The 21,889-nt window shown below is 44.5% G+C and overlaps 1 protein-coding gene across 1 annotated transcript; it reads right to left on the bottom strand.

Annotated features, from left to right (window-relative positions):
- Positions 1 to 16,788: 16,788 nt before the first annotated feature.
- Positions 16,789 to 17,862, bottom strand: LOC123139412 (BTB/POZ and MATH domain-containing protein 2-like). Its single transcript, XM_044559219.1, has one exon. The coding sequence runs from the start codon at positions 17,860 to 17,862 to the stop codon at positions 16,789 to 16,791; it is 1,074 nt and encodes a 357-aa protein (XP_044415154.1).
- Positions 17,863 to 21,889: the final 4,027 nt, after the last annotated feature.

Below are 21,889 nucleotides of genomic sequence, written 5' to 3'. Positions count from 1 at the left end.
GTTGCACAATCTCATGGTCTAAGGAAATGATACTTGACATTAGAAAATCTTTAGCATACGAACTACACGATCTTTGTGCTAGGCTTAGGATTGGGTCTTGGCCATCACATCATTCTCCTAATGATGTGATACCATTATCAACGACATCCAATGTCCATGGTCAGGAAACCGTAACCATCTATTGATCAACGAGCTAGTCAATTAGAGGCTTACTAGGGACATGGTGTTGTCTATGTACCCACACATGTATCTGAGTTTCCTATCAATACAATTATAACATGGATAATAAATGATTATCATGAACAAGGAAATATAATAATAATAACTAATTTATTATTGCCTCTAGGGCATATTTCCAACAACGGCACCTCCGAGTTCTGCACACGTTCAGCTCAATGACGTCCCTCGAACTCTTGATCCAGCAAAGTGTCGAGGGAGAGTTCCGTCAGCACGACGGCGTGGTGATGGTGATGGTGAAGTTATCTGCACAGTGCTTTGCCTAAGCACTACATGAATATGACCGGAGGCGTAAACTGTGGAGGGGGCGCCGCACACGGCTTGGAACAATTGATGTGTGTTCTAGGGGAGCCCCCCCCCCGTATATAAAGGAGGGAGGGAGAGGAGGTCGGCCCTAGGCGCGCCCCCAAGTAGGAGGAGTCCTACTTGGGGTCCTAGTAGGATTCGGCCCCACTTCCTTTTACCGGAGGGGAAAGGGGGAAGGAGAGAGAGAAGGAGAAGGAAAGGGGGGTGCCGCCCCCTCCCCTAGTACACTTTGGACTCCCCCCTTGGGTGTTGGGTGCGCCATCTCTTGTGGGCTAGCTTGCCTCCCTCCTATGGCCTATATCTTCCCCCGGGGGGTCCCGGTAACCCCCATGGTACTCTGATATGTACCCGATACATTCCGGAACACTTCTGTTGTCCGGATACTATCATCCAATATATCAGTCTTTACCTCTCGACCATTTCGAGACTCCTCGTCATGTCCGTGATCTCATTCGGGACTCCGAACAACATCCGGTCACCAAATCACATAACTCATAATACAAATCGTCATCGAACATTAAGCGTGCGGACCCTACGGGCTCGAAAACTATGTAGACATGACCGAGACACCTCTCTGGTCAATAACCAATAGCGGAACCTGGATGCTCATATTGGCTCCCACATATTCTATGAAGATCTTTATCGGTCGAACCGCTATGACAACATACGTTATTCCCTTTGTCATCAGTATGTTACTTGCCCGAGATTCGATCGTTGGTATCTTCATACCTAGTTCAATCTTGTTACCGGCAAGTCTCTTTACTCGTTCAATAATACATCATCCCGCAACTAACTCATTAGTCACATTGCTTGCAAGGCTTCTTATGATGTGCATTACTGAGAGGGCCCAGAGATACCTCTCCGATACTCGGAGTGACAAATCCTAATCTCGATCTATGCCAACCCAACAAACACCTTCAGAGATACCTGTAGAGCATAATCACCCAGTTACGTTGTGACGTTTGATAGCACACAAGGCATTACTCCGGTATCCGGGGGTTGCATAATCTCATAGTCAAAGGAATATGTATTTGACATGAAGAAATCAATAGCAATAAAACTGAACGATCAATATGCTAAGTTAACAGATGGGTCTTGTCGATGTGATCCCGTTCATCAAATGACAACACATGTCCATGGTTATAAAACTTAACCATCTTTGATTAACGAGCTAGTCTAGTAGAGGCTTACTAGGGACACAATGTTTTGTCTATGTATCCACACATGTATCAAGTTTCCGGTTAATACAATTCTAGCATGAATAATAAACGTTTATCATGATATAAGGAAATATAAAATAATAACTTTATTATTGCTTCTAGGGCATATTTCCTTGAGTTTTGCCTTCGTATTCTTCTTCTCCTCCAGATCTTCCACGACACACCTCAACTCAGCTTCCTCCCTAATCTTCTCCTCACTTACTAGGGCACGCATGCATTCCTCCAGAGAGCTTCGGGCCTTTTTCAACCTTCCCTCGAGCTCACCCTCCACCTCTTTCTGCCACCACCTCGTAGACCCAACAATGGATTTCAGTCCTTGGCTCACACTTCCCCCACCTGCGGCAGTAGCTTCACTCCCATGCCTCCTTCACCACCTCCCTACACCCCGTCTCCTGTAACCACCAAGCCTCAAATTTGAAGCTTCGAACACCATTGTGGACCCTACTGCCTTCAGTGGACACAATAACGGGCTAGTGGTCAGAGTGTCTCGGGTTCCCATTAATCAAAGAGAATTCAGGAAATGCTTCACACCAATATATATTCGATGTTGCACGATCCAATCTTTCACAGATGTATGACACCAACTCCTTGCTATGATTCCGCCATGCATGTGTATTTGTCCCCCGTGTAACCTACGTCAGTTAGCTCGCAGCTTTCCAATGCCTCCCGAAATTCGCCCATGCATACTTGTGACGGAACTGAACACCCACACTTCTTGTCGCATGTAAGTATCTCATTGAAATCACCCATACATAGCCACGATCTGCCCGTTTGATGTTGCTGCCCAAGGATCTTCAACATCCTCCACGTCTCAATCTTCCTCTCCACCACTGACTCCCCATAGATTCCCGTAAGGCGCCAAACCATACCATTTTCCTCACATACAACCACATCAACATGCCTCCGGCCATACGATCTCAGTGTCACATCAACTCCTCTTCTCCAAAACATGGCCACACCTCGACTCCTCCCATCAGGGTTCCAAGCGTTCATGTTTGTTAGTCCCAGCATCCATCTAAACCTCTCCAGCTCCTTCACCGTCATCTTAATTTTAGGTAAGAACAAAATATCGGGCTCCTCCTTCCTCCCCATGTCAAGGAGGCTACGAACTGTCGGGCCGTTCCCAAGTCCCCGACAGTTCCAACTTATGATTTTCATTATGCCCGGCGGGGCTGCTCTAGTAGCCCGGCTGATATACCATTAGTGTTGTCTGACTCCACGTGCTCTCCCTCCATCTCCATTCCTCCTACTTCTTCCATCAACCTCCCTTCTTCCCGTCCTTCTCCTTCACACCGTCCCCTGCCTCTCTTATCCCCCAACACCTTCTCTCTTCTTGTAGCATCGGCCGTGGCCTTGTCCCTCCGCACCACCTTCTTGTACTTCTTACTTTGCTTGTGCTTGTTGTTCCCCTGACTTGCCATCTCACTGGTCTTACGATTTGCATCCAGTAACTGTTTGTCCACCTCCATTCCTTTGGCAGCTTCACTATTATTGTTGTTGCGCTTGTGTTTCTTGCCACCTTCCCCGACCTCCTCTTGCTCTCCGGACCAATGTCTCCATCCCCCAGTAAGAGCTGTCGTGGAGTACCTTCCCTCTCCCTACCCTTGCTAACTTTTGATGGGTTGTTGACCTCTTCCCCCTTTTCCACATTACTACCTCCACCTCCTGTACCCCGTGATCCGTCCTTCCTCCAAGACAGACTAGCGCTGCCACTCCCTAACCTCCAAGCCAGCCGATTGAAGCGATAGCTCCTGCTGCCTCTGCCCCCTTTTCCTCCAGTCCACCAACCTCCATCCTCCTGAGGACCCTTCTTGTAGTTCATATCAGCTTTTAACCACTTCCCAAACTGTGGCTTCTCCCCTTTCTGCAGAATGATGGTGCAGTCCTTCTCTCCATGTCCTATGACGCCGCATGTGTAGCAGAAGTCCGGCATAAACTCGTACTCAAAACGACACCATCTACCTTCCTCCTCCTCCCGCGGCTCGTTTCCCTTCTCCTTCTTCTTCCCTTCTCCACTGTCCCCCTCCCCGCCGTCCAGCGTGAAGCCCTTCATCAATGGCTTATCAATTCTCATGCGAATTTTGATTCTCATGTACCTCCCAATGGCATTACCATCAGCTCCAGTATCTGCCTCCACATATTGATCAACTAAATTTCCAATGTCCTCCGCTGCGTCCGCGTTCATCATTCTTAGTGGAAGGTAGAACACTATCACCCAGATCGGAATGTTATTAAACTCATAGTCCTCAATCCTCCTGCTGGGTACGAAATTCTCCACCACAACCAGATCTTTGTCAACATCCACAGACCATTATCCAGCGCTTTCTTCTTTCCCGTACCGTGGTAAAATGTGAACATGAACAAGTTCTCACTCACTTCCTTGCATTCGATACCCTTGATGGGGCACCAGACACGCCCTAGAAACAGGTGGATTGCTTCCGGGTGCACCAGCCGATCCAACAGAATCTTCCCCACCGCGTGCAGTTCCACACTCTTCCCTTTCTCCCTCACCGAGATCCTGATCTTCACCCCCTTCTTATCCTCCTCCAACAGCCTTAGCCCTTTCATCAACCCTGCCACGTCCTCCATCTCACCTCCGACCCGAGCTCTGCCTCCTTCGCCACCTAGGGTTCGTGTTTTATGACCGTATGCCCTAGGATCACATGGAAGGCCTTTGGTGGATGGGATGGGGATCACTCTTGGGAATGGTTTGCGATCACCAGCGGAGGATTAGCACCAAGATCTCAACCTGATCGCGGTGATGAAGGCGCCGCACTGGACCAGAAACCCTAACCCGATCGCCCTCCGCGATCTCCGGATGAAACACAAACCGCCACGCGAGAGGCGGGCCTTTTTTTCGACCAGTGAGGGAGGGTTGACCTCAAAACAATATCAGTCTTACTGAGCTGCTTCACGCATTTACTTGACTATTTACCACAATGTCTGCTCCCGCCTCACTTTGTTTTAGAATTCTCGGCTCAGCAAGTAGTTTCCGACTCAGGAAGGCCTACCTTTTGCAGAGAAGAGAGACTAAGAAAGGCTTCATACGTGACTGTATAGCCCAGTGTCACTATTGGAAACTGGGAATTTGCCATCAGCCAGCTCTTTGCCATCTGCCAGCTGATGGCAAAGAACGTCTTTGCCATCTGCTTATAAAAAACAGATGGCAAAGAACTAACAGACGGCAAAGAACATGGTTGCCATCAGCCAATTCTTTGCCATCTGCTAGTGGATGGCAAATAATCTTTGCCATCTGCCAGCAGATGGCAAAGAGGTGGGTAGGGGTCCAGTGTTGTATCGACCTGTCAACCCACCTCTTTGCCATCTGCCAGCAGATGGCAAAGAATCTTTTCCGTCTGCTGGCAGATGGCAAAGAAGTGGGTGGGGCCCAATGGATGACGGCGCTATAACGGCCCAGTAGCCCCACCTCTTTGCCATCTGCCAGTCGCTGGCTGATGGCAAAGATATGGGCCTTTGCCATCCGCTGGCTGATGGCAAAGAAGTCGGACTATCTCCTCCCCTCTCTTCTTCTAAAAAAATCTCCTCCCCTCTCTTCCAGCCTGGCCCCACCCCCTCTCTCTCTCCCAGCCCGGCCCTACCCCTCTCTCTCTCCCCACCTCACCCACCCACCACCGTTGTCTCAAAAAAAAACTCACCCAACCACCGCACCCGCGCGCCCCAGCCCCCGTTCCGGACGACGCACAGCACCGCCGCCGGCCCGCCACTGCCCAGCACCGCCGCCGGCCCGCCCCTCCCCGCCACCGCAGCCCTCCCCCGCCCCTCCCCGCCACCGCAGCCCGCCCCTGCGCCCGTCCCTCCACCGTTCCAGACCGCGGCACCGCCCCTTCCCCCAACCCTAGCCGCCGCACGTAGTAGCCATGGCGGACTGCACCTTCAGCGCCGGCAGCCGCCGCTCGTCCATGCTGTTAAGCCATCCCCGCCCTGCTCGCCTTCGTCCGCCGCCATCGCGGACCGTCTCCTCCATCCCCGACCACACGTCCCCGCCCTCATCTGCAGCCATCACCGACCGGCTCCTCCGTCCCCGACAAGTCATCCCCGTCCTGCTCACCGTCTTTCGCCGAAGAACCCGGTGGCTGTGTCGATTCTCTGCCTCCCCGACCACCTCTTCCGATTTTGCGAAGGTGATGCCCTCTTTGCTGCCCAACCACCTCTCCCTGTACATGTTCATGCTCTGCTGCTTATATGTAGAATTTTCTCAAAGTTACCATTTGCTAGGCATGTTTCCCATTTGCTAAAATGGTGTAGATGGTGTGCAACAGCAAGTTTCCCAAGAGGACTAGAGAGTGTGCAACATCAAGTTCTTGATTGATTCAAAACACTCATTATGCTCATTGGTGGATATAGTTTTGTTTCACAGTATTGGTTGCAACATAAAAAACAGCAAGATCTTTCATATTGTACCAGTGTGAAGTATCCTAATTCACAACACTCATTGGTGGATATAGTTTTGTTTCAAAGTATTGGTTGCAACATAATTTTTTTTGGAGATTAGTCTTTGTAGGATAAGACTCCATTTCCATTTTCATAATAAAAATGGGGCCGTGTCCTTTGATAAAAAAAAACTTGCCTATATTATCAACACTTACGGTTATAGTAGTACATATTTTGCTATACTCAGTGTCAACTCCTATATATTCCACCAGGCTTAGTTGCATTTTAGAGTTGTCCTTGATGTTTGGCCTCCCTTATGTTTATTTCCTGGCTCCGTCGTTGCCTACTTCACATACAGATTGGATATTTAGTTGTATATTTAGCACCAACAAAACCATAAAGCTTACTATAGTCTCCATATATATATTTTATAGAAGATTAGATCACGTTTCTTTATACACACACAAAGAAGAATACCTTTCTATTATGATTATTTATTCATCATTATTTTAGGCATATTAGTATGGAAGCTAGGCTAGTATTGTGGTAGTGATTCCAGTTTAATTCGTTGAAATCTGCAGCTCTTTGTTTCAACTTCGAGGTTGGCGCTGATGTCATTGGTGAGAAAATTAGATGAAAAAAAATCAAAAGCCCCTCAAAGAACATCCCACGATAATACCCAGTCTCATCTATCGTCCTCTGATTATTGTCCAGCTTGTTGCACTATCCCATGTGAAGAAGCAATCTATCTGAGAAAGAAATTTTAAGAGGCTGGCCTATTAATTTTAAGAGGATTTTTAACCCAGATTTTTCTGTTTAGTGCTGGTTTGGCTTGCCTTAGCTTTTATATTTGAACAATCAGGTTCAGAAATAGATACCAACCTAGACACGAGCTGGATAAACCCTATCTGATTTTATTTTCTCCACTTGAGATTTGCAGGGGAGGTTGCATTGCCCGGAGGAAAGGCAGAGGAGGGTGATGCTGATGATGCAGCAACATCATTAAGGGAGGCAAAGGAGGAGATTGGGCTTGATCCAGCCTTGGTCACTGTCGTTTCCTCGCTTGAGCACTTCTTGCCCAAGGTAAGATGTGAAAATTACAAAAGATCATATTAATAAACAACTTTTACAAAAACAAATAGATCATGACAATAGATTTTAATTTTGTTGGCAGTAAGTACTACTATAAGGAACATCATATGTCGAATGAAATTCAATAAGAAACATAAAAACACTATGGATCGCATGTCTTGTTACCTCAAGTATACATTTAGATGCATCCATGTTTATTTCTTTTTATTTTCAGATCATAATATGTATCTGTTGTTTAACAAAAATGAGCTTGTTGATACTTCTGGGGACTCATAATTATTGCCTGGGTAAAAAGCAAACAGAACGCTTGAAAATTTTCAAGCATTGTATTTGCATGTAGTAGTTGCTCGAGCAAACAGAACTCATAATTATTGCCTGGACTCATAAGTATTGGCTTACTGATTAGAAATAACACATGCATGATTCTCACATAAGGTGCATCTTTGCTTTTAAATATAGTATGTGTTTTCAATTTGAATAATAATTAAGGAACAACATTTGTGCTTGACAGGGCCTGCAACGTGATATTTATTGCCTGACTCCCGAAGGTAAATTCAACAACAAATGTGTTTAGGATCCACTTTATTTCTGCAAGTTGAAGAGGTAAAGATATGCATGCTGTGATTTTGGTTGCCAGTGTATGTTTGTTTAACTTTTTCCAAGGTGTTCTACTCTATGGCCCACCAGGAACCGGGAAGACAGTATTAGCAAGGGCTATCGCCAATAAAATTGATGCTAACTTTTGGAGGTGTTGTTTTCACTTGATTGATGGTACTTGCTATTTTCATTATGCGAGTATTACATTACACTGACGTATTGTCTAAAACCAGATTCTGTCAAGCGCTACAATTGATAAATATATTGGAGAAAGTGCTCGTTTAATCAGATAAATGTTCAGCTATGCACGCGATCACCACGTAAGCTTTACTCTGGCTTTCTTTTTGCAAAGCTAATTGGTCTTAAGCTTAATTGCCTTATTATCTGTAAGACACACATGGTGGCAGATGGTTATGCATCTACTGTTGCTGAGATGCAAGCTGTGACTTGATAGTTCCCTTGACTGAGATGTTGTGCCATCTAATTATATTCCGGTCCAACACTATAAAATATTAAACTTCAGATCTCAGTAACAGTTTTGCCCAACAAGAAGAAATCAAACTGATCTGAATATAAGTACAAGTGCATTTCTTAGATCTTTGAACTTATATCACCATTTAGTTTATTTATGCTGCCCACAAATTTTGTTTCGTCTTCTTCAAATTATTATTTCTAGCCATGCATTATCTTCATGGATTAAATCGATGCAATTGGTAGGACATGATTTAGTGAGGAACCAGTAACGACCGTGAGATCCAGCAGACGGGGATGGAGCTTCTTAATCAGTTAGATGGATTTGATGAGCTTGGCAAGGTAAACTAACATCATCAACTTTTTTTCTCTAGATGCCTTTATGCCATATATGCAAAGAAATTGATCAGTCGAAGTAATTTCCTTGCCTAAATGTGTGTGTGATATGACCCTAGCTTTTCTGGCTCCTGGGGAAAGTATAGCGGTCTCAAGATGAATTTTACACGTTAAGTTTATTATTCCTCTTTGCTTCATTGCTTCTATGAATTTTCTGGGTGCTGATTTGCATAACATTTTATTTTACTCCCTTTCCTAACATTACACATTTTCTAGAGGGAAAATTGGGGACTCTAGGTTTTGTTCAGTCTGATTGTTGACATGCCAACGGAAGTGCCTGATTGTCTGATAAGCTTGAATTCTAATGATTTCTTTCTTGCTGGGCTTGTTTATATTATTTTGGGAAAAACCCATGAATTTCTCCTGATCCAAAACTTGCTAATGTAGGATAAGAGAAAGGGGAATCGAAACCTAATTCTAAACCTAATAGATTTATGCATGTGCACTCTTCGTAATGCATTTTTGTTACTGTATCTTATTTTTCCCAGCACCGAGATGCTCTTGTCAGTGCTCAAGTCTGATCTATTTTATGCATGTGCACTTCCTGTACCGAATTTCTGTTGTTGTATCACCTGGGTTGTCTGTCTTCTCGCTAAACTAAAGCTACTATCATACATGCACGTTAACAAATATGATAGCTTGGTTAGTGCGCATAATCCTGCCACAAGAGGCGCCACCAGGTGGCGCCCCAACCACTAGTATCTTCATAAAGTCGCACATCCCTATTTCCATGTATCATCGAAATGACTTAGTATGCTTAGTTAGCTCAAAAATGACATAATAACCATATTTAGCTCTAAAATGACCTATTTTACAGATATAAGTTGCATCATAATAATCTTCACATTTTAGTTGCATCATAATAATCTTCTTCTTCTAGTCTTGTTCTTCTAACTTTCTTCTTTCCCATTTTGTAGATTTGCTTCAGATCACGGAAGCTTGGGTTGATGGAGTGCTTGTCTTTAGTTTTTGTTTTGACTTTGTGAAACTTGCTACCTATGATGAAACTGTGTAATATGGATGAAACTATGTATATGTATGGATGAAACTTGCTACTATTGGTAACATGTGTTGGATATGTGTTCGATATATATGTGTTCATGACTATTGGTAATATGTGTTGAATATGCTATATTGGTCATATAAATATATTTGTGTTTGATTTTCTGTGAAAATGAATTGATATAAGAAAAAACAAAATTAAATGGGGCAATATAGGCACTTTGCCATTTGCTGGCAGATGGCAAAGAGCTTTGCCATCAGCTGGCAGATGGCAAAGAGGCCACGTGTCATATACATGTAAAATTTGGGCTGGTCTATCTGGTAGACGGCAAAGAGCCTGAAGCCTTTGCCATCTTCTGGCAGATGGAAAAGTATGCCGTTAGCCTTCTAACGGGGCTAACCCCGTTAAGAGGCTTTGCCATCTGCTGGCAGATGGCAAAGCCACGGGCTCTTTGCCATCAGCCAGCAAATGGCAAAGAAGCCTTTACCGACAGGGTTTCAGACAAACTGTTTGCCATCTGCTGGCAGATGGCAAAGCCTTTGCCATCCGCCGACCATGCCTTTGCCATCTGCCATGGCAGATGGCAAAGTGCCAGATTCCAGTAGTGTGTCAAATGGTCTCTGGCGCATGAAAATATGCATACACAATTCAAGAAGCCCAAACATAAAGGCCACCACCAAAGAAGCCACATCCTCCATTGTAGTTTCTAGCTCTGTAATTTGTTATTCCCTAAAAACATTTATTCTAAAAAAATCTCTAATTTATGATCTTATTGTTAGTAGTATATTTTAAGTCCAATTACTGCATGATGAAAAATCAGTGTTTCGAGGTTATGACCTATTACATCTACTACAAAGTTTTTGCCACCCAAGTTTATTAACTAACAATTGCATCATCTCAGTTACATTACCAGCTCCTACACCTAAAGCAAATAAGCATTCCGGCCTTTTATTTATCCGTCCTCTTAGATTGCAGCTATTGGCTGGCACTAGCTATCAAAGCAACTTTCTTTTGTTTCTGGCCACACTAGCAAATGAGTCTTGCTTTTACTACTAGCAACAATTGTTTGGTGCACCCGAGGCCCAGTTCTTTTGCCAGAATCTGGGGATTCTCCCAGAATCCGACCCCTACCCAGCTTCTCCCGGAATCTTTGAGCCCCATTTGTTTTACAATCCTATCTAATTAGACCCTAAAATATGAGCAACTTTAAATTTTTATTGGCTTGATGGTACTTCTATTAAACTGGTCAAACTAACTTATCTTGTTTTTACTATTTTCAAAAAGACGAGAAGCTACACCAGAGCTATGAAGTTATTTGGGTACTACTTTATTTATAGTATCTAAACAAATGGTTTTAGAATTTCTTCCAACTGGTACGTTTTATACTCTTCAACTATTATTAACATAACAAAATATGTAGTACGTACTATCATTTTTCTATTTGTTCTACTATTTTGGGTGCTGCAAAATGGAGTAAAAATAGCTTTTACGCTTAACTAATTCGTATCGAATCCTCGCTAGTCAACAAGTGAACCCAATGACTAAATTTTCTAGCTCCGCCCCTGTAGGGGTCGGATTCTGGGAGAATCCCCAGATCCTGGCAAAAGAACTGGAACGAGATCCTCTGACTTAGATCGATCTACTGCCGAGGGAAGTAGTACGCGTTGCACCGTCCGTTGGCGATCTGACGACTCGTGTGAGGTGTGCTCTTTCCTTCTCTCTCGTTCACAGCCTGCGCTATCCTTCTCGCTCAGAAATAACGGCCCATGCGGCCCAGTATGACTCTAGCGAGGGAAGCCAGGGAAAAAGGCGCGAGATGCCACAGAAAAAGGGCGCCAGCAGCAGCCAGGAGTACAAAACGGCGCCAAAGTTAATCGGAAGGTGATCCGGCGGCCGTCTGGGACTGCTGCTCTGCTCGTCTCGTCAATCTCAGTAAGTCCCCTTTCTCTGAAATCTAACACATGAATGAAACTCTAAAATTGATTGAACTTTCACCACCAGATTACTATAGAAACTGATCAAATTTCCCTTTTCTAATTGATCGGAAGAAGCAACCTACAAGTTGATTGGAAGGAGTTCCCCGGCGCCCAACGGGAACGGCTGCTCTCCTCGTCAATCTCAGTAAGTCTCCATAGTCCTTTCTCTGACATCTAACACGTGAATAAAACATTGACTTTCACCATCAGATTACTTCAAATATCCCTTTTATGATGGAAGAAGCAACCTCTTGAACTGTGATCAGGCATCCCTTTTCTGATGGAAGAAGCAGCCTGCTGAGCTCTAATTAGACATCCCTTTTTCTGATGGAAGAAGCAACTGAGATGGAAGAGGAGGTTAATACAATGCAGCATGATTCTAATTCCAATAAGTAAGTTTCCTATCCAAATTGTCGCTACTCTTTGCTTATTCTCTTATAGAAAACTTTTTCCAGTACTATTAGCCCCAACATTTTGTATGCACTTCAACAAGTCTAATGTTCATGTTGCTTTTACATTACAGAGTTGTATTGCCTAGTTTGGTACCTCATGTTGGCATGGAATTCAGAGATTCAAATGAGGCTTGGGCATTTTGGCTTACCTACAGTGGACAAAAAGGATTTGAGTAGAAAAAGGTACACAAACAAAAGGCCAACAGATGGCAAGGTCACATCATGTAGATTTGTTTGCGCAAATGAGGGTCATCGAACACAAGACAAAAGGGATTATTTAACAAAATGCCCTCGAGCTGAAACTAGAACCGATTGTCAAGTCTACATGAATCTTAAAATGGATCAAAAGAAGGAAAATCTGAAAGTGTCCGAGTTGGTTTTGGAACACAATCACACACTACACCTGCCAAAAACCTTACACCTAATGGTATCACAAAGGAAAATTTTAGAGTTGCAAGCATTTGAAGTTGAAACGACGGATGATGCAGGAATAGGGCCAAAAGCTGCACATGAATTGGCTAGTCACCAAGTTGGTGGAGTAGACCCTTTGGTGTGTTTGTCGGTTTCAACCATTTTAGAGAAACTGTAGTTTTTGGTGCTGCCCTCATGTATGATGAAACATTTGCATCCTTCAAGTGGTTGTTTGAGGCCTTTCTAATAGCTCATAAAGGAAAGGAGCCTAAAACATTCTATGCCGATCAAGATGTTGCAATGGGAAAGGCAGCTGGGGAAGTGTTTACAGAAGCATGGCATGGATTATGCACCTTTCACATTATGCAAAATGCTGTCAAACATCTACGTGAAGAGAAGGATGAAGAGCTGAATAAAGAGAAGAAAAAAGAGAAGAAAAAGGGAAGAAGAAAGAGAAAAATGAAGAGAAGAATAAAGAGGAGGATGAAGACACAAGCCTCAACGCAAAATTCTTGATTTGATGAATATCAAGTCACTACCGGCACATTATGTGTTAAAGCGATGGTCACGAGAAGCACGAAGCGGAACTGTACAAGACAACATGGGAAGAAATATAATCGCAAATCCAAATATGGATGCCATTCTTGGCTACCGATATATGTCCCTCAAATTTCAAAATTTGGCACATCGAGCAGCCACTTTAAAGAATGCATCGTGTTAGTAGATAGCACACTTGACATCCTTGGTAAGCAGATTGAAGAAAAAATTAGTGCATGTACAAGCACATCTGGGTACCCATGTACTATTCCCACAAATGCTAGCCCGCCAAATGACTTGTTGGCTAATGCACGCCTAAAGAAAAAGGATATTGAAACGAAAAGTGCAAAAAGAAAAAGAAAATGGCTTGAGATGAAGCACAAGGCTAAGAAAAAGAGAGAAAACAAAACTACATCACAGTTCAAGGAAGAGGTATGTTTCTAAATAACTATTGTCTTTTCAATGTTAATATTCTGCCCATTAATTCTCATAACCCTCAAATTTTCTTTCATTAGAAGAAACTAGAGGTTGGACAAGTTGCAGATGTTATAGTTTACAAGGACAATATGAAAGAGTCTCAAGATTACAAGGGCAATCTTAGCTTTACTCAACTTTTGATGGTAATCTTGCCCATATAATTAGTCTAGAAATTTAGGGGATGGCAATTATTCTTATAAATACTTACTTATTTAATTCAATTTCCAGGGACCAATTACGGATGATCTATTTACTGGGTCGTGGTGAAGTGCTACTGTTTTTGGGCAACCACGTGCTCTTTACTTGAATGAGAGCACAAACAAGCATGGTTTTGTGAAATTTGGCCATTCAGTTCAGTTTAGGTTCTAGTTGACCAATCAGTTTTTTCATGCATTTCAGAGATATACTCCGTGGGTTGGCATCTATTTTGTTCAATGCACCTGCAATTTCTGTATACATGCTCATTTACATTCAGCAGCCAAAGCAGGCATTATGACATGCAAATCATTTTATTATTGGAAGGACATGCTCACAAATTGTCAATAGCAGGTGCTATCCTCTTTAATTAACAACACATGTTATATGCTTTCAAATTGACAACCTTATATCACAACCGTTCAATTCTGTGCATTTCTATCAGTTCTGTCCGATTTGCACACACACTCTGTTTACTGGAACAATTCTTCAGCCAAAACAAACATTCAAGAATGCAGGAACATTTTCCATACAAATCTGCTCAACTCTGCACATGTACAAGTACCACTCAAGTCGGACCAATTCTGCAAATGTAGAAGTACAAACTAGAACGGTAATTCAATCATAACATTCATTCAAAATGCTGTTGTATAGCTTCTCTCTTTTTACTTTGAAAACATTCGTACATCAAGACGCAGTACAAGTAGCAGAGCAGATGGCCCGCAAAAGCCTTGACGAGGTTGGCTTCGTGGCCTCGGCAGCTCGGCGGTGTCTATGGCGCCGGCTCCGCAGCTCCACGGCCTCGACGGCGCCATCTCTCCACGGCCTCGATAGCTCCGACGCATCGCGCCCTGGACGAGGCAGCTGCTGGCTCCGCTGCCTCCACTGGTAGGCGCCCTGACACCTGGACGAAGCAGCGGCTGTCTGCCGCCTCCACAGCTAGGCGGCGTCCCGTCCTCCCGGAGCTGCTCCTCCCCGCCAGCGAACCCTAAGGCGAGGCGAGAGTTTCTTTTTTTTTAACGAGACGAGAGCTCAGGCGATGAATCGATGGGTGTCGTCCTGTTGGGCCGGATGGGCTGCTTGTGTTCGGGTGGACACCAACGACAGAGAAGGAAAGAGCGCACCTCACACTAGTCGTCAGATCGCCAACGGACGACGCAACGCGTACTACTTCCCTCGGCAGTAGATCGATCTAAGTCAGAGGATCTCGTTCCAAAGAACTGGGCCTAGCCTTATCTCCTTCACTAGTCCTCTATACAATGGCCCTCAGATTTCTTGAAAGGTTTGGTCTCTACAGATGATATGATCAACATAAGTATTTGCAATTATGAGAACAACATTTTTTTCACGTTCATTTGATGAGAGAATCAAATTAAGAGAGCTTGATTGCAGTAGCACATGCGCTGAAGTACGTTGTTGACATAATTTTCCCGCATTCTTATGCTGGGTTCCACTATTCATGTCATAATAATTTGTTAAAGTAGGGACTTATTTTTTTACTCCTTTCTTTGCATGTCCAGGGCCTTACTGGACCATGGATCCTCTGTAATTCAGATGATTAAATTTTCACTGAAATAATATGCAGGTCCCCGTGCAAAAAATAAAATAAAAATTCTGGATTTACAGTGAGAACTCAGGAGCAAGACTTCAAGAGTGTATGAGGATATTTGATAACGCTGTCACTGATTGGCAGACACCAACCGGACATTCATCCGATGAGCTCGAAACTGCAATGTGTTATCACTATGCCATGCATGTCTACGGCCTCACTCGCAATGTCTTCTCTTCTCCTGCATAGAACAAATGGACAATCAAGGCATGCAACTTATAGAAAATACACATGAGCTCCTAGGTGCTCCACCCCTCTATATGAATATTAAATTAAAAAAATCCCAGAAAATTCAAAAAAAAGGGATCTTGGGATATCAAACTTGTGTGCCCAATCTACTCCCGTGTGAAACTTCATGAAAAATATCCGAAAATGTATCCATGGCGAAGAAAATACAGTTCGACCTACGATCCATCCAAGCAGAATTTTTTATACATAGGAGTTTCTGTCCTTTTTTACTGAGAATAGCATCGGATGTCATCTTTTCACGAAACTTCATAAGAGAGTAGATTGGGTACCCGGGTTTGATATCCCAAAATCCAGAGTTTTTTCAATTTTTCCCGGTATTATTTTGAATTTAATGTTCATATAGAGGGTGGAGCACCCATGACTCCATGAGCTCCAAATCCTCTTCATGAAACTTACCAACAATTTTTACCGACTATCTTATTATGTGTTATTAATATTTTTACCGCCAACATATGCACAGTGCTGTAGAACAGTAATGTTGTCATATGTAGTATTGCAAAACCTACAAGCTGTTGTCATGTGCAAGACTAACAGTATATAGGGGTATTTGACAATATTGTCACATACTGGTACTGCGAGATGCTAATGGGATATTCATCTGATGAGTTCAACACTGCAGAGTCTGTGGGTTGTATGTGTGGTATCAGTTTATTCTCTGTGCACAAGGGGATTTCTTTACTTCACCCACTCATCGACAGTGTGTCTTCTATCCTCCTCGATAGGAACTTGCTGCATATTCAGAACACAGAGAAGAGGGCCAAGCCATCAGCAATTCAGCAGCCATGGCAACTTCAAGAAATCTTTCGAGTGATTCAAATGCTTTACCACTTCTCTTCCGTGTGAAGTGAACTCTAGGTTGTAAAAGATGTTGTCGCGTATTTTTTTCGAAAAGTGGGGTATGCCCCAGCCTCTGCATCTGAATGATGCATACGACCAATATTATTAATAAGCAAAATATCCAACATAAGTCTCCAAGTCTCGTGTTAAGTAATGGAATTATTATTGTCTATAATATTGATATTATTTTCCATGTTATGATTGCAACACTGAACCTCCAAAATATATAAATCCATTGCAGCATACATTGTAAACCATGCCATCGATAGATGATGATGGCTAGTCATGACCCACAGCATAGCAAAGCTCTCTAATTCTCCTAGGACGAGTACTAAATTGCCATCAAAATATCCTTTGCCGCTTTCAGTTCAGCAGGCAGGAGTCTAGCAATCAGCTCCTTGAGAACAGACGGGCAACTGCTTTTGAGATGCTCGTAGCCATCGCTTGCTATCATCGCCTCCAAATTGGAAGGACAAGTGAGAAAATGCAAACATACTTCCTTGAGACCATGGCAGCTATGTTGCTCAGCCAAAACCAAACTGGTCGCCACAGTGCTGGAGTCAATGTAGCTGCGCAGTTTATCCTCACAGATAAGCTTCAGCCTCTGAACATCATACCTGTCCGCCGCTACAAGGAGGTGGCTAGCTGCCACACCTTGATTGTCTCCCTCATGACTCATCTGCGGGAGGGAGTCGGTGTATATGAAGTGGAGCAAGGATCCGAACACGTCGGCTTCCATATCATCAACTATAATCTGATCATCAGAACTCCCCTTCATGGCGCCGAAGAGCTGCACCTTGAACACAGGCGACCGAGCAGCGAGCACGGACCGATGGGCCAAGAAGGTCTTGCCGTCGACTTGAAAGGTCACGTCCGTTCCATCCCCACTCTTCAGAAGGTCGCCGAGATGTCGGTGCAAGTCGCTCGAGGGAACCACAACGAACTGGCCATTTTCTTTGCCTTTGAACTTCTTCATCACGGTGACATCGCACCGGATGGTGAAGCAGTCGTCTATCAGGTGCGGCGATCGCTCCAGATCCTCCGGCTTGATGAAATTGACGACGCCCCAGGCTGATCCTTTGCCTGGGAAGACATGTTCAGGGATGGTGTGGCTGTACGATGGAACTGGGACGCCGTCCTTGTCGAGTAAACAGAACCTGACCTTCGCCTTCACGTCTTTTGCATCGGCAGAATCGAGAACCAGGTAGACGGACACTAGAACTCCATTTTTGGGGACGTACCTCAGGATCCAGTCGTGACCTCCGACGCAGAAAGGGGGGGATGTCACGCCCTCGTAGTCCTTGATCAGCCTTTTGGTTCTAGAGTATCCGTCTATCTTGAAGGCATACGATCTTTCCTCGGACTCGGCTACAATGGCAGGAGAAATCTTGCAGTGCTCAGCCATTCCGGTGGTGGGATGGATGGATGGATGGGGAACATGCATGGGAAGAAAGGTTTTGCTGCGTGCGTTTATATAGAGGTGTACGCGGGAAGTTCGATCGATTGGTTTCACCTTCAGTTTTAATGAAAACGTCGGATTTAATTTGCGCACTTCCATCTAGATGTTCTCGTTGGCGCAATTTGTTGTCATTTACTACTCGTTTACCTCCACTAAGATGTACTCCCTCCGTCCGAAAATACTTGTCATCAAAATGGACAAAAAGGGATGTATCTAGAACTAAAATACATCTAGATACATCCCCTTTTATTCATTTTGATGACAAGTATTTCCGGACGGAGGGAGTATATATTTTATTGGAAAATGAAGGGTTTGCATTGTGTACGTTTATACAACGCTGACCCGTAGTACTCCTCTAAACTTGATCATGGGCAGCCCGGCCCAAATGACCCGGCTCGAAAAATACGGGCTGGGACAGGCTCGGGCTTTGTTCTGCAGCCCAAAAGGATATTTGGGCCGGGATTGGGCTTTGCTTTTCAGGTTGAGCCTACACGTGAAATCACAAGGAAGCATCATTTGGGCCGGAGTTTTGGGCTTCGGGCTTGCGTTCGGCCCAGGCTAACACACATATTTTTGGGCTTTGGGATGGACTCAGTCTTGAAATTTGGGATTTGGGCTTTTTGATGCTTGGCCTGAAATCCACCCGTTTACTCCTCGTGAGAAAAATTTCAAACCCACACGCCATCCACAGTTTCATCATTCGATATACTCCCTCCGTTCCTAAATATCTGTCTTTCCAAAGATTTCAACAAGTGACTACATACGGAGCAAAATGAGTGAATCTACACTCTAAAATATGTCTATATACATTCGTACGTGGTAGTTCATTTGAAATCTCTAGAAAGACAAATATTTAGGACCGGAGGGAGTATTAAAGAACTGCAAGATTGCAAGCCCAAGAAACCTTCTATGTCGAACCAAGTGGTAGCAAGGCAACCACAGGCTAGGTGGACTCCACCCATGCAGGGCGTGGCCAAGATCAGAGTGGATGCAGGGGTAGCGCGCGAGATTAATGAAGGTACTTTCAGCGTTGTATGCAGAGATTCGGCGGGCATGTTCCTAGGCGCATCTGCGATCAAGTACTCTGGCGTTACAGACCCGGCTATGTTGGAGGCGCTAGCCAATCGGGAGGCCCTAGCCCTTGCACTAGACCTCTCACTATCTCATGTAGAGATCGCCTCAGACTGCCAGGGTGTTGTTAACAATATCAAGCAGGGAATTGGAGGAACACACGCCAACATCATCAAGGAGATCTTAGCTACCTCGAGCCAGTTCCACCATTGCTCCTTCATCTTCGAAGGGAGAGATACCAACTTCGAGGCACGCGCCTTGCTAGACATACTTTTAGTATTGAGAGGGGCCACCATGTTTGGCTACTTCATCCCCCGGACTTAGCTTGTATTACTATGAACATTCTTGATTAATTAATAAAATGTGTTTAGACCTTGGACTCCGTTTACTCCTCCTAGACGACACGCTCCAAACTCCACTGGGATCCAGAAAGGACGTCGGCTCATTTTTATGTGTCTTCCGACTGATTGGTACTAGATATCTCTAATTGAACTTATAAAGTTTAGCCTCTCAAATGCCTCCTCGAGCCTTAACTCCTTTAATTTGAGGAGTTAAAAAATGGTTCCCGGCCGAAATCCCATAAGTTAACTCGTTAAAAAATTTTGTACCCGAATTAAATTCAAACATAAAGTTAAACTACTTGATTGCATAATTAAACAAAGCTTGCACATCATACCGTAGCATAATTAGACGTTTCGTCACTAGTTCATACATCGATACTACAACAGCACTACTTGTCGTCACCGCCATAGGGGCAGTACGCGTCAGAGTCGTCTGAGAGGCACAATAGTCCGGAGAGAGAGGGATCATCCCCTCCCACTTGAGGGGCCAGCCTCATCGTCGTTGGTGTTAGGCCAAGTCGATGACATCTCCTCCTCCTCGTTGGAGGGCTCAACCAAGAGCTCATCAAACATCTCGTCATTCTTGGACTGGAACCATGCTTGGCTCTCGGCAAGGAGCTGCAGGTTCTTCAAGTTGAGCTCAACCATGAAGGCTGCATCGGCGCGCTCGACCTCGAGCTAGTTCTCGTCCTTGCGGTGCTTCTTCTCCTCGGAACGGGTGACCATACCAATAGGAGGGGCGATGGAGTCCACAGCAGGGGCGTCAACGGGGCAGTTAAGCTTCGCTCGCCTCCCGAGGTAGCGGACCGCCATGATGTTGTACGCACGCACCTCCTCCACGATGGCGAATGTGTTGAGCCACTTCTTCTCCCGCGTGTCCGGATTTTGTACCTCCCTCCGCCATCCAAGTGTCCGACAGTCGCGACCGCACGCCACGATACCTCACCGTCAGTAGCGGTTGTGTCCCGAAACGGAGGTCCGGAGGCCGCACGGCCACTCGGAGTTTTTGTGCGGATTCGTTCCGGATGAAATGCGGCCCATGGTAGCCCTCGTACGTCGTCATCGAGCTCATAGGGGAGAAGAGAAGAGGGTAGGGCTATCGGCAACCATGCCATCGTCGAGCTCATAGTGCCCATGGATAGGAACCTGCTGCGCATTCAGAGACTAGAGAAGAGCCATCGGCAAGCATGACAACTACAAATAATAGGTTCCGTCTCACATGGGCAGCCCCCAGATGTAACAACGTAAACACAGAATGTAGAAGGCACTGAGTTCAGAATTGTACTCAGACGAGCACAGATGCATGTAACCAAAAACTCAACCCTCGTTAGCCAATTCCTTGGCGGCCAGCTTCAGGCTAGTCATAGTGGGGAGTAACTTACACTAGTGTCATACATATGACACTACTCTATGTTATTACCTTCATATAATGAGGAGTAACATAGAGATAGTGTCATAGCTTATTGTATTTATTAGCTTGTGTACTCATTTTGCCTTGGGATGTGTTATGTGATGGTAACATATTACTATTATGTTGCTCCAAACAACTCTCGCCTCATTAACTACATGCCACATAGACAAACTTATCTTGACATGCGTTATGTTACTATCTAAGTTACTCCCACTATGACCAGCCTCAGAGTAGACAAGGCAGCTGATTGCCGTTGCTTCGTTGCCACCAACGGTAACCACATCGCTGCAGAAAAGCAAGCGATAGATGAATGGTTTGCATTGGGTTAGATGAATACTCCATTATTGCATGTAAGACAATTAATTTCCAGAAAGAAGGACCCAAGACCGAGCATCCGCTTGGACGGTGTATTAGACCTCCTTCAATGCACTAGTGCTAAAATGAGGTGCTAAGCACATTAAAGAGCTAAGCAACTAAAGTCCCCAATGCAATGATGCTTAACTTGTTGTACTTCATTTAATAGCTAAGCATTCTTCATTTAATAGTTTAGCAACTAAAGTTATCCATGCATTGGTGGACTTCTTTCATTTAATAAGTGTTTTTCCTAGGTTCCCGCGCCTGGCATTGTTTCTTCTTGGAGTTACCATGCCCATCTCTCTCCTCTTAATTACCTTTACACATGCATCATCTTTTTTGCCTAAGCCTTAGCACCTGTATAAGTTGGAGCATTGAGAGGGGCCTTAGATCGTCACAAACAGCTAGCAACCCAACAAATGCATTGACATTTTGCGCTGAAGAAGCGGCTTGAGATTCCAACTCAAGCGGACACATGCATCTGCATGTTGATCATTAATTAGCACTAATGACGAAGTGACGAACATGATGGACAGCTTGAGTAGTGTGTATATTCTATGTGCTGCCATGTACTGTCATCAATCCGGCTTTCTTACAAGGACGTCACAGTGTGATGTCTGAATGACGTGACGCTGCACGGGCGTGTTCACCTGGTTCTGCTAACATGATGCCATGCGTATGTGCAGCAGGCAGCAAATTCTAACGGTGCTCAGTGTGTCGTGCTGAGAAAATATATGGGAACGTTCATTCCATAAGATTTCCGTTCTTACAGTGACATGTAGACATTGTCTTTTCT

The sequence above is a fragment of the Triticum aestivum genome, chromosome 6B, assembly GCF_018294505.1.
Source record: "Triticum aestivum cultivar Chinese Spring chromosome 6B, IWGSC CS RefSeq v2.1, whole genome shotgun sequence".
Lineage (NCBI taxonomy): Eukaryota > Viridiplantae > Streptophyta > Magnoliopsida > Poales > Poaceae > Triticum > Triticum aestivum.
The sequence above is the reverse complement of the archived record's forward strand: the minus strand, read 5'-3'. Positions and strand labels throughout refer to the sequence as shown.

Coding starts and splice junctions, on each gene's coding strand:
- LOC123139412 (XM_044559219.1), bottom strand. CDS start 17,862: ATGGCTGAGCACTGCAAGATTTCTCCTGCCATTGTAGCCGAGTCCGAG.